The sequence below is a fragment of the Lynx rufus genome, unplaced genomic scaffold (genome assembly GCF_022079265.1).
Source record: "Lynx rufus isolate CCGP_SWC_20201006 ecotype Redwood Valley unplaced genomic scaffold, mLynRuf1.p SCAF_2, whole genome shotgun sequence".
In the NCBI taxonomy this organism is placed as follows: Eukaryota; Metazoa; Chordata; class Mammalia; order Carnivora; family Felidae; genus Lynx; species Lynx rufus.
Genome location: NW_025814834.1, coordinates 34,402,633 through 34,417,587, shown reverse-complemented (window position 1 = coordinate 34,417,587; position 14,955 = coordinate 34,402,633). Strand labels below are relative to the sequence as shown.

The following is a 14,955-nucleotide window of genomic DNA, read 5'->3' as shown; positions in this document are numbered from 1 at the left end:
AGAATTCTAACTCTTAGAACTTTAGTCTCCAGTGAAAACTAAATAGTAACCAGTTGTGAACTATTACATTAGAATTCTTTAGACTGGCAAATTTATAAATATATTTCATGATTTTTAGGAACATGCATTTTTCATAGTACAATCTTTTTTAAAAGTTTATTTTTATTTATTTTGAGAGAGAGAGATAGACAGCAAGCATGGGGGAGGAGTCAGAGAGAAAGAGAGAGACAGAGAGAGAGAGAGAGAGAGAGAGAGAGAGAGAGAGAATCCTAAGCAGGTTCCATGCCACCAGTGCAGAGCCCAATGTGGGGCTCAAACTCATGAACCTTGAGATCATGATCTGAGTTGAAGAGTTGGATGCTTAACCAACTGAGTCACTCAGGTGCCCCCACAGAACTTTCAGTAAGAAACAAAACATGTTTTCCAACAGACCCAAGTATCTTTAGTTTCTCTGTAAGAAGAAATCAAAAGCAGATAAACCTATATTTAATAACAATTGCTTTAGTATTCTACCTTATTTGGAAAAGACTTAGATGTCCAATGAATTCAATTCAACTTATCATTTAACTTAGCATACCTCAAAGTATCAGGTTTGATAGCCTTCCACAGGGTCAGATGGCCATGAAACCAAGCAAGACACATTCTACAGTTATTGAAGAGATTGGGATTTGGGGACAATGCCATGAAGTCTTGAATACGTGGGACTTTTGGCCATTTGGAGGAGTTCCAGCAAAAGAGGTCAAGCTGGAAAATAGTATTATATGAAAGGATTCCATGAACGGGTCATACCTTTTGATCTGGGAGTTTTTATTAAGGCCAGGAAATATTACATCAAAAAAGATGAGACATTTTTCTCAGGATTTGGGTGTCAAATTTATTCCAGTTCTTAAGAAAATAGCCCAAGGGTGAGTCCAAAGGGATAGAGGGGGGTTTGTCTCACAGTCAAAAAGACTGACTGTTGATTCCCAAAGGGGTGCTCCACCACAGGGAATGGAGCTCCAATTCGTGGTCACGATTTCAGTTAGGGCATCCCAATGACCTGAAAAAGGACTGGACCTTAAATGGGGCAAGCGACTCTACTGGGGTGTTCCACCAAGGAGAGGGTTGCAGCAAGTGGCAACAGCAATCCCTGCTGGGGTGTCCCTGTAACAGAGAAAGCTGGACATGTGGTGGCCAGTTAGGGTCAGAAAAAAGGAGAGGGAAGGACTCACCATTCAGATGCACAGGAATATGTTTTGCTATAGATCAAGATGGCAGCTGGATCTGTGGGAACAAAAAAGGGAGGGGGGAATTTCAAAATAAGCAAGTTGGGAATAGAGACCTAAGAAGAGACAGAGTTGGGGGAGAAGAAAGGGGTCCATTGCCCTCACAGGCACCAGCAGCCTGACTTGTTCATCCTCACACCTTTAGACCATACCAGGGAGTTGCCCTGGCCAGATATCTTCATTTGTCTGAGGAGTACTAGGGTTAGACGACCAAAGGGCTAAAAAGAGAAAGGAGAGGGAGGGAAGGGTCCTTATGAAGGACAAGAGGGAAAATCCATCACTCTTTTGGGCAAGGACAGTCCAGTGGGCTCCCCGTGGGTCTTCTGATCCTCACTGAGGAGTAACCTCTGCCAGAGGAGGTTGTCAGTTTCCCAAGGGGTACTAGAATTGGTCCACTGAGGAGGGAAAGTCCCAAGAAATTCCTAAGGAATCCAGTAAGAGTCCTGGGCCAGCAGAGGCTCACCAAATATGGGGTGCTACAATTGGGTGGGGCCAGGGGCATGGGCAGTGAAAGCATTCACCCAAGGCAGAACAAAAGAGAAAGAAGTTAACTGAATACACCACAAGGGAGCGCAGGCAGGACAGCAAAGGAGAGACTGTCTGCTGGAAACAGTTTCTAAATAGCTAAGAGTATCAACAGTAAATTGTGGACTATAGGAAAAGAATTGCTTTGGTCTTTTTCAAATTAAAGATCTGCAATGATGTTTTGTTGCTGTTACTTTGCTAAGGAAACAATATGGCATATATAACACTCCCTTTATTCTTTTTAAACATATCTCAGAAAATATAATAAGACCTGTTTACTACATATGACTTATAATTGGTTTGTCTTGTATTGCTTTGGCAAACAGAGGTTGTCTTCTGTACCAAAACCAACATAATGGAAAGGAAAGCCTCAATGCAGGATAATCTGTGAAGAGCACTGGGACAAGAACACCAAAAGACAAAAATTTAAGAAGATATTCATGTTTATTATTTGATTTACATTTGACAAAGCAAAGGTAGGTGCACAAAGAGCTGTTTGACAAAGTCAAGCCCTAGATATCAAACAATAGAATTTCCCTGGCTGCCCCAGAGGGCACTTCCAACACCACTCCTGGGCAGCTGTGCTCCACAATGCAACCACTCAGCTGTAGACACTGTGGTGTTGCACTTGGGACTGCAGGCCTGTGGGATCTGACATCAAAGGGGTGGGCCATTAAACACTTGAGAGCTCTAGTTCCAGATGTCAAAAGTCAATATTAGTAACCAAGTATCAGAACGGTCAACAACAACAACAAAAAAATAGCAGACTTTGAATGAATACTGTACAAAATACACCTTTTATAGAGAATAGGCTCTTGTTGTGAGCTGCCTCTTATTTCCTCCCTTTGCCAAAGTCCGTTCATTCATGTCAAATCAAGAACACAGAGTATAAAACTTAAAAAAAAACCAACAGCTACTTTAACGATGGTCATGAAGTTCTCCCTAAGACCAACGCCTAAGGCTATTACATAAGATTTGAGATCATCATAATTCAGGGAAACTTTTCATTCTGAGCCCACGAAGGTATCCCTCCTATAGAGAGTAGGATACTTAGAAATACCTGAGGTATAATCACTGAGAATCTTCCTAAAGGAGAAAAAAAAGATTGGAGTTTCTTATATTGGCATAAAAGTACATACACAGTTGATATAGAAAAACTAAAATGTGAACAGTACTCAAGTGTAACAGATAAAGTGAGGAGAAACTTACTACAAGGCTCCAGGTCTTCTTCCTATAATTTGCACACTTTTGTTAGAATAGAGATTCTCAGGCTGTACCAAAAATGATTTTAGATGGAATCTTTAAAAACAGTAAAACCCAATTTCAAAACATTCATTTTTAGAGACAAGCATGTGCCAGTATACAAATCATTATGTTTCTGGTGAAACAGTAACATCAATCTAGTTTTCAAAAACTGAAACTTCAATTAGATGTGCTTATTTGGCTGTGAATATGCCCTCACCCTGCCTCCAAAATGATCATTTTAGCATCAGTTATTAAAAAAGTATACTAATTATACAGAACACTCCAAAATCTAGCTTAGTTTACAGCTATTTATATAGTATACATAAATCTGATAATTTCATAACTTTGTACTACTCTCTGGCTGTACATTTGCCCATTTCCCGATGTTTCTTGGAAACTGGTAACAGCAAGATTATTTTCTTAGAGAATAAATAAAAAGCTTTAAGAATTTGCTAAAATAAGCACCCCAGAGTTATTTTATGAAGTAGAACTCAAATACTATTTTTTAGAAGTGAATTGGAATATTCTGGAAATTTACACATCTTTAAACATGGAATTCTTCTGGTTAATGCCTACCACATTCAGGGACACTTATGTTCACTTATGGGAGACCTGCTAGAATCCTTTCTGAACATGTTAATGTAAGGTCTGCTGATGTCAGCATGACTAACAAAAGGGGAGAGAAGGCGGAAAGGGCACTTTCACTTTTTGTTTTTAAGAAATTTAGAAAAGTTTTATTAAGCTTCTAAAAAGCATGGTAAACTCACACATTCTTACCATGCACACATGTGGGTTTTTCTACCCTTTTGAACACACAGCTCTTTATGTAGGAGAGGCACCACAAGAGGAGAAAGTAAGGATCCTCTGCAGGCATGAGAATAGGTGTATGGATGGGAATCAGAGCAAGACTCTCATCAAGAATGCTTCACACATAAGAGACTGTTAAAAACTGAGAACAAACTGAGGGTTGATGGGGGGTGGGAGGGAGGGGCGGGTGGGTGATGGGTATTGAGGAGGGCACCTTTTGGGATGAGCACTGGGTGTTGTATGGAAACCAATTTGTCAATAAACTTCATAAAAAAAAAAAAAAAAAAAAAAAAAAAAAAAGAATGCTTCACAAAACTGCCTTCCGGTTAAGTCAGAAGTAAGGAGCAAAACATTTGCAAATTAACCACCAAAAAGATCACGTAATATGCCTCCCATTTTTAATAACAAAATAATTAGCCTCCACCCTCATCTCTTCTCTATCATGCCTTTCATATAATGGTTTTTTTTTTTTTCTGAACTGTACTGCCTAGAGAAAGCCATATCATGATGAGGAATAGGCCTTGATTAGCGACAGTTTGTAAAACAGATCTGTTTCTTCCCAATTCACAGCCTTGTGTCACACTGATGAATGCTGAAACCGAATTCCCGAGTTTCACTTTGCCATTTCATAGAATCTGTACAAAAAAAAAAAAAAAAAAAAAGATTCCCAGAAAAAAAGCAAAAACTTTGACTTCCCCATTAAAAAGTTCATTCTCTAATTCTACAGATACCAAGAAAAAGACGATGTATTTTAATTTTACAATTAAAAAAAACCACAATCTCAAAGCAAGCACCTGGGTTTTACTTCAGCTTATAATAATTTAATATGCCTGAGAAATTTTGTGCAAATACATGTCATCTTTAATGAAAAATATGCATAGCACTTTGGAAAAAGTTTAGTTGCAACTAACTTTACTTACAAAAAAACGTACAGACATAAATACACAACATTCCCTAATTCCTATTGATTGCACTTCTGGTTTAACCCCTTCCAGTCTCCAAGGAAATTTGAAAGCCATGTAATTATGTTCATATTTCTTGGCCACTGTACTTATCTAAATAAAATATTTTGAAAACAAGTTTCCTTGGTTCCAACTTACCCATATTTTCCTTCTTAAAGGACATCATTATCCCCCAATTCATGTTGTTTTTTGGGAGGTGTTGTATAAAAATACAAATTTAAAAATGAATTTTTATTAATCACAAATACAAAAGGAATTTGGGTGGTTTGGGCTCCCAGTGGCTCAAAGGCTTGAAAACAGAAAGCAAAAAGAGAGTCTCCACTATTCTGATTTTATGAAAAAGATAAAATTCCTTTCTTGCTAACGCTGTGTACATACCATTTGATGGATATGTAATTTATCCAGACATTAACAGGGTAAAACATAAAAGCATCTTCCTTGTCTCAGTAACAGACAGGGCTTACCTCAGCAACCCTGCAGTATAGCTTTTTATAGGCAATGGTCAAGGCTTCTCCCTTTTTCTTCCCATCTCCTAACCTGGGTTCTTCCTGCTTTTGTTTACTAGGAATAAATGTTCTAGCAAGTTTAGTATCTCTGGCATATTTCGGTATTACTGAATTTATTGTCTAGTCACTTTTTATTTTCAAGATAGGAACATTCAACTGAAGGAGTATATTAAACCTTTCTTCCTTTTCTGCCTCCAAACACTCATGACTCATTCATCTATACTTGCAATTTATTAGACCTCATTCATTAGGGGCTCATCTCAATTCTGTTTCCATTCTTCCACTTCCCCTTTCCACATTCACAATCCATCTGCAACATTCCTTATCTCTCAGTCAGACCAGACTACATGTATCAGTGCAAATCTATCCTTCATGTGCTAATTTGTTTAAGAGATCAGTTAATTGCTGAACTTCAGTCTTCCTTCAGGACATCCATTTTTGGCGAGGATGTGCATACAGGCGTGCCAAAGCTACCCATCATGACTGGAAGACTCTGATTCCTCCTCAGTCCACTCAATAAATTGCTACCTGAATTTAAATAAATAGCAGAGTCTGGTCTTTGAAGACCAATTTCTGCCTCTCGGCTTCTTCCATTTTCCTGTGCATTAGGGGTTTTGATTACTCTGGCTATCCCCAGTCTCTTCAGCCTGTCCACTAAGTTCATCTTCAACTGGCCAACATCAGGAGGGTTCCGGGAAGGTCTCAAACCATACATCTCCTGGAGGAATGTTTCAGCTGGTCGGGAGGCCAAAAAATTTTCAGAGAGATGCACTCGAGGCTCAAAGGGTAAAGGAGAAGGGCAGGGTGAGTGAGATGGTGAATTTGGTGGTGTGGAAGGAATAGCCAGGGATTTGGGGACAGGCTGGAAGACGGCGTTCTCTGAAATTGGGCTGTGATACACTTTAGCAGAAATGCCTCGTTCCTGTAGAAGTTTGGCCAAGCTCATGGTGCTGCTGAATGTTATAGTAGAATCTCGTCTGTTGGTAATAGATTCACCAATGCTGAGTCTATAGGACATAGCAGGAGAATTCACCGCTGTGTTTGATGAACTGCTACCAGTACTTCCACAGGATAATGAAGGGAACCCAGAACTTAGAAAAGAAAAAAGAAAGAAAGAAAGAAAGAAAGAAAGAAAGAAAGAAAGAAAGAAAGAAAGAAAAAAGAGGTTTAAAAATAAAAGTAATTTCTAAACAGCATTTAAAGTAATCACATTAGTTATCCACAGTAAATATAGAGGCACAGGCAATGTATCAATAACAAAAACTCTGTGGAAAGATCTGAAGAGTAATAAGACTTTTGATGTTACTTCAATGACTGGTTAATTATTTGTAATTTGTAACAATGAAACATACTTCTTTTCATAGGTTATGAAAAAGTTTACTGTACTCTAACTTTATTCTTAAATTTTAATTCAAAATATATATTTTTGGGAATATGACTAAATTTTATGATAGAAATAAAAGAAATTAGGGGCACCTGGGTGGCTCAGTCAGTTAAGTGTCTGACTTGGCTCAGGTCATGATCTCACGGTTCGTGAGTCTGAGCCCTGCGTCAGGCTCTGTGCTGACAGCTCAGAGCCTGGAGCTTGCTTCGGATTCTGTGTCACCCTCTCTCTCTGCTCCTCCCCTACTCACTTTCTCTCTCTCTCTCTCTCTCTCTCTCTCAAATAAATAAACATTTAAAAAAAGTTTTAAAAAAAAGAAATAAAAGAAATTAAAATATTAGTCATTCATTGGTTGATGAACATTTGGGCTCTTTCCATAATTTGCCTATTGTTGAAAGCACTGTTATAAACATTGGGGTACATGTGCCCTTATGAATCAGCACTCCTGTATCCTTTGGATAAATTCCTAGTTGTGCTATTGCTGGGTCGTAGGGTGATTCTATTTTTAATTTTTTGAGGAACCTCCACACTATTTTCCAGAGCAGCTGCACCATTTTGCATTCCCACCAGCAGTGCAAGAGGGTTCCTGTTTCTCCACATCCTCACCAGCATCTGTTGTTTCCTGAGTTGTTAATTTTAGCCACTCTAACCAACGTGAGGTGGTATCTCAACGTGGTTTTGATTTGTATTTCCCTGATGAGCATCTTTTCATGTGTATGTTAGCTAACTGACAATAAATGATATTTAAAAAATAAATAAATAGACAATAAATTATATTTAAAAAATATTTCATAGAATTCACCTGTGGAGCTGAAAATAAAATAAATAAAATAAAATTGAAAGCAAAAAAACTTTAAAATATTAAAGGAAGTAAATTTCAGAAATTTTTACTACTATATCCATTCTATAAAGTGAAAGACACCAGAGACAACAATCCATAAGTAAATAATTCTCTAACCTTTTAGAAAATACAATCTTTTATATTAAACCTAAGACGCTCTTCTAAAGAGAAATTTATTTCCTTTTAATCTTTCAATTTTATATTACTAAAAACTAATAAAAGTTGAAATGATTAAACTTCCATTTTTGGGGCGCCTGGGTGGCTTAGTCGGTTAAGCGTCCGACTTAAGCTCAAGTCATGATCTCACGGTTCATGAGTTCTAGCCCGTGTTGGGCTTTGTGCTAACAGCTTGGAGCCTGGGGCCTGCTTCAGATTATGTGTCCCCCTCCCTCTCTGCCCTTCCCCTGCTCATGCTCTGGCTCTCTCTCTCAAAAATAAATAAACATTAAAAAAAAACATTTTTTTAAATGTCCATTTTCAAGAATGTTAATTCCAAACAAAAGTAGTATAAGGATACCCATGGAACAAATGTTTCTTAACCTTGACTTAGAACATATGTTTCTTGGAAAATAAAAATAATTAAAAGCTTTAACAACTATTAGAAACTTTCTTATTTTATGTTTTGTTAGAAAGGAAGAAAAAAACTAAGAAATCATGTACTCGAGGAAATGGTGATAGAATGGAGAAGCGACTTCTGTAGACAATTTTCCTCCCTTAAGCCAATATTACCAGTATTTAATAGACAAACTTTCACTTAACATAAAATACTCAGTATATCAAGGTAACAAAATTCTAATGATTATGAACAAAATTATTAAAATTCATAATTTATTAATGAACTTTCTAAAGTACCAACTAGTATAAAAGAAATAAACTAAAAACATATTTGGCTTCTTGATTAAACAAGTCCAACTAAGAATCTCTAATACGATGCCATCTACAGATTATTCCTAGTTTTCCACCTCCCTGTCCCTACTTTACTGTAGAACTGCCAGTCCTTTCCCAAACTGTACACTTCATATGATGGTATCAACTTGTATTGAGAGTCTTCCCAGGAACCAATTCTATAAACTTGTTATCTTGTTGACTATAAGAACAAAGTAGAAAAATTGCACATATGCCTGTTCATTACAGACTTATACTGAGGTCTTTATTGGATGAAAGCCAAATGCTTTGCGAAACAATTGATTTGCTCTTACATACCTTGTAAATCATAATCTTATTTCCCTCTACAATGGCAGCTAGAAAGTTAAGACTCAGATACATGGTTCACACTAGCAAGTATATAAGACTTTATGTTACAACTTGTATACTAATTTTATTCTATCCATTTTATATCCTTACCTTTGATTCCTCTTTGCTTCATTTTTCTCCTCTACTTCTAGTTAACATTATCCCTGCAGTGTTCTCTATACCTTTGAAAAGTACCTTCAATTCTTTTGGGAATTGGTGGGCCAGAAATAGCAGCAATATGGCTGAATAAGATCCCTCAATTATGTGTTAGAATATTCATGTTCTAGCCTGTGTAGTAAATAATTTGGCCTTGCCCAAAGGGTTCTGGCCTTTGCCCTCAAGCTTCTGGAAAGTAATCTATGCCATGTCTGATAGAAGTGTCTTTGCTCAGGATGAAAGCTGGCCACACTAGATCTTGGGGTGAGCCTGGCCACACCCAATAGTTTTAGGGAGGGGACTAGCCATGCCAGAGAGAACAACCATGTGGTTTAAGGTGGGGACTTTAGGTCACTGGATCTGGAAGTGAGCTCAATGGGTAATCAATCAATGGGTAATCAATCAATCAACCAATAGACTATGCACTAAAGCCTCAATAAAAAATTTGGACACTGAGGCTTGGGTAAGCTTCCCTAGTTGGCAATATTCTGCACGTACTATCACACATCAATGCTAGGAAAGTAATAAATCCTAAGGACAAGGGAAACTTTTCATGTGGAACCCTCCCAGACTCTGACCTATTATATCTCTTCTTTTGGCTAATTTTAACCTATATCCATTCCCAGTAATAAATAGCAGCCATGGGCATCATGTTTTCAGAAAGTTCTGTGAGTCCTTCTAGCAAATTATGAAACCCGAGAATGGTTCTGGGAACCCTGTGAACTTGCAAGTGGTGTCAGAAGTGAGGGGAGTCTTGTGCTGAGGACTAGTCCCTCAAATCTTAGAGCTTGGCTTACTCTGGGCTGCAGTTGGGTCATTTGCTACCTCTCTGACTTGGACCAGTTACCTAGACTTTCTCTGTCTCAGTTTTTCACTTACACAATACATACTCACTTGCCCTGCCACTTTGAAGAGTTACAATGATCAAAGGAGAAGATACAATGTGAAAATATCCTAAAGACAAATGATCATAGAACATTAATTAAAAATCTGAGATTTACATGAAAGTAATTTTAAAGGTAAATTCATGAAAACAAAGTTTTCAAAAGGAAAGAAATTTTAGGCCTCAAATTGCCCAGACCCCTTACCTGGGGGTAACCTGAGTGATATCAGAAGGATGCAATATCCTACAGGTAGTGAAGGTGAATGTCGAGTTTGTGCATGACAGACACTTTCCTGGGTTTGAAGTTGCAACTGAAGTAGAGATTTTTGTGGAATCAAAAAAAATTGAAAGACTAGGTTAATAATGTAAGACGTTCATCACTATTAATAATATAGCATTAATCAAGGGTATTTTGTACAAAAACCACTAAATTTGGAAATGAAATATACATAAATATTGTATTAGTATCACCTGGCTAGTACATAGTTGAATCCTTCAATACTTTAAAACTGTAATTTAAAGGGATTAAAAATAGCTTGGAAATAAGAAAAAAACACATTCTGAAAAAGTACATTAACTCCCCTGCCCCCAACATCCCAAACAAGATCTAGTCAGTTCAATCTTTCTAGTCAAACTACTCCAGCAGTTCTCAAGTGTGGTTTGCAGATCCTTATGGGAATCCACAGGTCAAAACTACTTTCATAGCAACCCTAAGATGCTATTTGCCTTTTTGACTGGGTTGGCATTTGCATGGTTGGTACAAAAGCAATGGTGAGCAAATCTGCTGACACCTTAGCACAAATCAAGGCAATGGCACCAAGCTATGTGAATATTTTTCACTGTTGTTCACCCACCATAGCAAAAAAAAAAAAAAAAAAAAAAAGCAGCCAGATTCACACAAGAACGTCTTTGATGAAGCAGTAAAAACTACTTATTAAATCTTGACCCTTGTATCCTAAATTCTGTGTGATTAAATGGGAAGTTAGTATTAAGCACTCTGCTGCATACCAAGATACAATGGTCATCTAGAGGAAAAAGCACATGGGCAACTGAGTTGAAATTTTCTCATGGAACACCATTTTTAACTGAAAGAACAACTAACAAACTAGTTATTCAGACTTGGCTATGTGGCAGAAATTTTCTTGGAAATGAAGGTAGTGAGCCTGTCTCTTCAATAAATAAAAATAGCTTATAGGATTTGCTGTCACTTGCACTTTCAAGTGAAAATTCAAGTTTTGCAGAACTTATATCCATCCCTGGGAGCTTTAAAGCTTCATAATAGTAAAAGACTTATCTGATGACATAGGTGGTGATAGTAATGTAATTTTAATATATTATATAATGAAATATGTTAACATTTAGAGATGTGCATAACTCAGAGAACCAATATTTTCCAAATGACTAGTGCATGAAGTTATAAAATCATGCATGGGTAAAAGATGCATTCAAAGTGTAGGATAGACCAACAGACTTTAATGTAACAAAGAATGATAGGTTTTTGGATTCCATATTGCTACAAAGAAACTGCTACTTATCAAGTTTTGGTGTAATATCAAAAAAATATTCACAAACACCTGAAGGGGTTATTAAAATACTCTTTCCTTTCATACCTACACCTCTGTGTGAGCCTGCATTTTCTTTATATTCTTCAAGCAAAGCAACATACTATAATAGACTGAATGTAGAAGCTGTATGAAAATCCAGATATTTTCTTTCAAGCCATAAATTAGAGGCTTACAAAATTGTAAAACAATACCTTCTCACTATGTAAAGGAAAGAGCTATTTTTCATAAAACATACTATTTGTGTTAGCATGTAATTATTATTTTTAAATGAGTTAATAACTATTTTTATAATTTCTCAGTTTTGATTTCTAACATGGTAAATATCAATAGATACAATTCACAAAGACAAGCTCTCTGGAATTCTCAATTTTTTTTAAGGATGTAAAGAGATCCTGAGCTCAAAAGGTTTATGAACCACTGACTGAATTGATCTTTCTCTCTGCCCAATCTACTTATGCAGGCTGGTTAAGAAGTAGAATGAGAAGGGCCACTATTGCTATAGATTTCTATTTTCTTATGTTAAAGACTGAGTACATTCCAGTTAGATTTAAATCAAGGTAGTCACGCGACCATACTGTTAAGTCAGAATGCAAAATTATTGGACTATATTCACCAAGCACTATTCTTACCTGTAACTGGACCACTAGCTGAAGTAATGGGTGGAAGGAAGATTCCTGTTACTGGCTTGGATATTGAAGGGTTCTGTTCCACTTGAAAAGTGATACCTTCCTCTTCATCCTCTTCTAAATCTGAGAGGTGATAGATGGCATCCTTGGGCAACTGGGTAAAGCCTTTAGTGATGACACCTGGTCGTGGGTCAAGAATGGTTCCTAAATTTGGTTGAGCAAGCTGCTGCCAGTGGTGCAAAGTTTGTGATCCTGAACGTGCAAGGCCAACAAACAAACAAACAAACAAACAAACAAACAAAACAACAAGGTATGTTTTAAATTTCCCAACAAGTATTCAATCTTGACACAGAGGCTAAAATTATAATGTGTGAAATATTAAGGCTAACAATAAAACTACTTATTCGGTCTTAATGTTTTGGTAAAATTTGTATGAAGTTCTCTGTGGAAGACTGACAAGATGCTAAAGGTATGAACAATAATCTTTCAATTTCAAAAGTTAACTTTAAAAAGGACACCTAAAGCAGGGGTGAAAAAGTCAAGGCAGCACCCTTGATAGGAACTAGGATGCTGAGGTAGTGATGAGAAAGAAGATATGCACCTCAGAGGTGGGGCTGTATTTTCCCAGGTGAACAAAAATCAATACTTTCTTGGCTTGAAACTACGCTTATGAACTTTGAAGTCAAAAGCCAGGCTCCTACATTAAAAGACACCTGAATTTCATGTTTTGTTTTATTTTTTGTATTCTTCCCCATCCTGCTCATGACTCTCCTTTCCCCAGGCTCTTCAGGCAGAGTAGGAAAGTGAAGGAGATGCTAAAAGGAAGATATATCCCTATGGTTCTTATCTATGAACTCTGGCAAATGACCATCCCAAGCACCTGCACGAGATGCAATGTCTAATTATGTCACTACAGACATTTCATCCTAAGGGGGCAACTCTGACAAATACCTGAACTGATCATTAATGAATAAAACTAACTTATAGAACCTTTGAGTTTGAGGGTTCCTTATAGATTACCAACTCAAAATTTTGTCTAATGCAGACTCTTTTATGATAATAACAGAATCATTTGAAGGTAATCAATATTCCATAAAACAAATTTATTTTGAATTCAAATTCTTTTTTTTTTTTTTAATTTTTTTTTTTTTTCAACGTTTATTTATTTTTGGGACAGAGAGAGACAGAGCATGAACGGGCGAGGGGCAGAGAGAGAGGGAGACACAGAATCGGAAACAGGCTCCAGGCTCTGAGCCATCAGCCCAGAGCCCGACGCGGGGCTCGAACTCACAGACCGCGAGATCGTGACCTGGCTGAAGTCGGACGCTTAACCGACTGCGCCACCCAGGCGCCCCTTGAATTCAAATTCTATCTTAGGAGAGAACAAAAACTGAAAAGAAATTCGCAAAAACTGGAAAAACAAAACCATGCAACCCAGACACACACATCTCTAAGTAAATGACACTTCCTGGGTAAGGAACTCTTTTTTTGAATAGAAAGGTAGAGATAAAGTATTACACCTATATTATTTTCATTTATTTATTATATCCCGTTTGTTTTACCATGAAAACTGCCATCAATGATATTTCTTAGCTAAGGACAAAAGAAAAGACTGCTCTTTCTCCATCACATTTATATTAAAAAAATACTGATGAATGATGATGGGAGAATGCAGATCTCTGCACACACTTTTTCCACAAAGTACTATAATACACTGTCACACAAATGAGGTTTAGGGATAATAAAAGTATCTCTTGTACATAGTCTTCTTATAATTACAATACAAGGTTTAATTCCAGGAAAAGGAAAGGCTAATAACCAACAGGGCTTACAAATGGCCCTTATTGATTTATTACCTTCAAGGGGCTTGACAATTTGTAATTTCTCAGGCATAAAACCTCGAAGGCAACTGGCACTGCTGAGGTCTGTGATCTCTGACTGGTCGGTGCACAGAGAGGCAAGGCTCTCTGTGGGGGTGCCACAGCCACTAACCCCTTCTTTCTGGTCAGCCAGAACCTGGATCTTCCGTTCCCATTCTTCAGCAAAGAACTGCTTCTCACTTAAGTAGTTCTGTCGCCGCAGACTAAGGCGATGCAGTGCTGTAGCCAAATCACTATCTTCAGAGGGTCCTGGTTGACCCAGCTTCTGAATGTTCCTGTGGGAAAATCATTCACTGACTAGATCTGTAAGGGTAAGGTTGAGAAGCACAACCTAGACTTCTCTTTTCTACAATAGTGAATGTTTAAGAAACTGATTAAATTCAAAGCATTTTTTTCCTAGATATCAAAGTGTTTTTCTTAGGTGTCAATAATACAGAAATAATAACAATAAACAAAAATCACTAATACTACATGTCATTTTTTATGGATCATTTCAAGCAACTTCAGATAAATAAAAACATACTGGTTATTATGTGGTGTTTACTAATTTTTCTATTTCACTTAAAATTTTTTTGGAGTACAATTAACATACAATGTTACAGTAGTTTCAGGTGTATAATATATTGATTTGAGAACTATAAACATTACTCAATGCTCACCATGATAAGTATAGTCACTTATGAAACTACGGATATGACTATATAAATTGAGTTCAGGTAGCCAGAAAAATAAACATTATCACATTGCATTGAATCTATAAAACCATTGATTGTAAGAGGTACCATTATTTTATGTACTACTAAGAAAGAAAAAATGCAACCCATTAAACTATGACATGCCATTAACTGCAAAACAAACAATTTCAAAATATAAAATGTGAAAAAATTTGCTTTAGGCCATGTAATCCTCCACGAATATTGTAGAACATTTAAAAAAAAACCCAAGATTTGTAAATACTATATTTTCATAGTTCTGTAAACACATTTGTTCCTTTTCCATATTTTTGAAATCGGAGGTATCTAACAATTGATATCAAAAGAAAGAGTAGCAAGCCAAACTGTAGTTGCTCCTGGCTAC

General features: G+C 37.0%; 1 protein-coding gene across 3 annotated transcripts in view; it reads right to left on the bottom strand.

The window, feature by feature from the left end:
- Window positions 1-4,623: 4,623 nt before the first annotated feature.
- The window catches only part of TRAK2 (trafficking kinesin protein 2), a 69,905-nt gene continuing 59,573 nt past the window's right edge, over window positions 4,624-14,955 (bottom strand). For all 3 annotated transcript variants that reach the window (XM_047082684.1, XM_047082682.1, XM_047082683.1), the window contains 4 exons: window positions 13,855-14,153; window positions 12,002-12,250; window positions 10,013-10,118; window positions 4,624-6,401 (listed from right to left, as the gene is read on the bottom strand). In XM_047082684.1, the coding sequence (XP_046938640.1) occupies window positions 5,723-6,401; window positions 10,013-10,118; window positions 12,002-12,250; window positions 13,855-14,153 (1,333 nt within the window). In that variant the 3' untranslated portion in view covers window positions 4,624-5,722. The remainder of the gene's footprint in view (window positions 6,402-10,012; window positions 10,119-12,001; window positions 12,251-13,854; window positions 14,154-14,955) is intronic.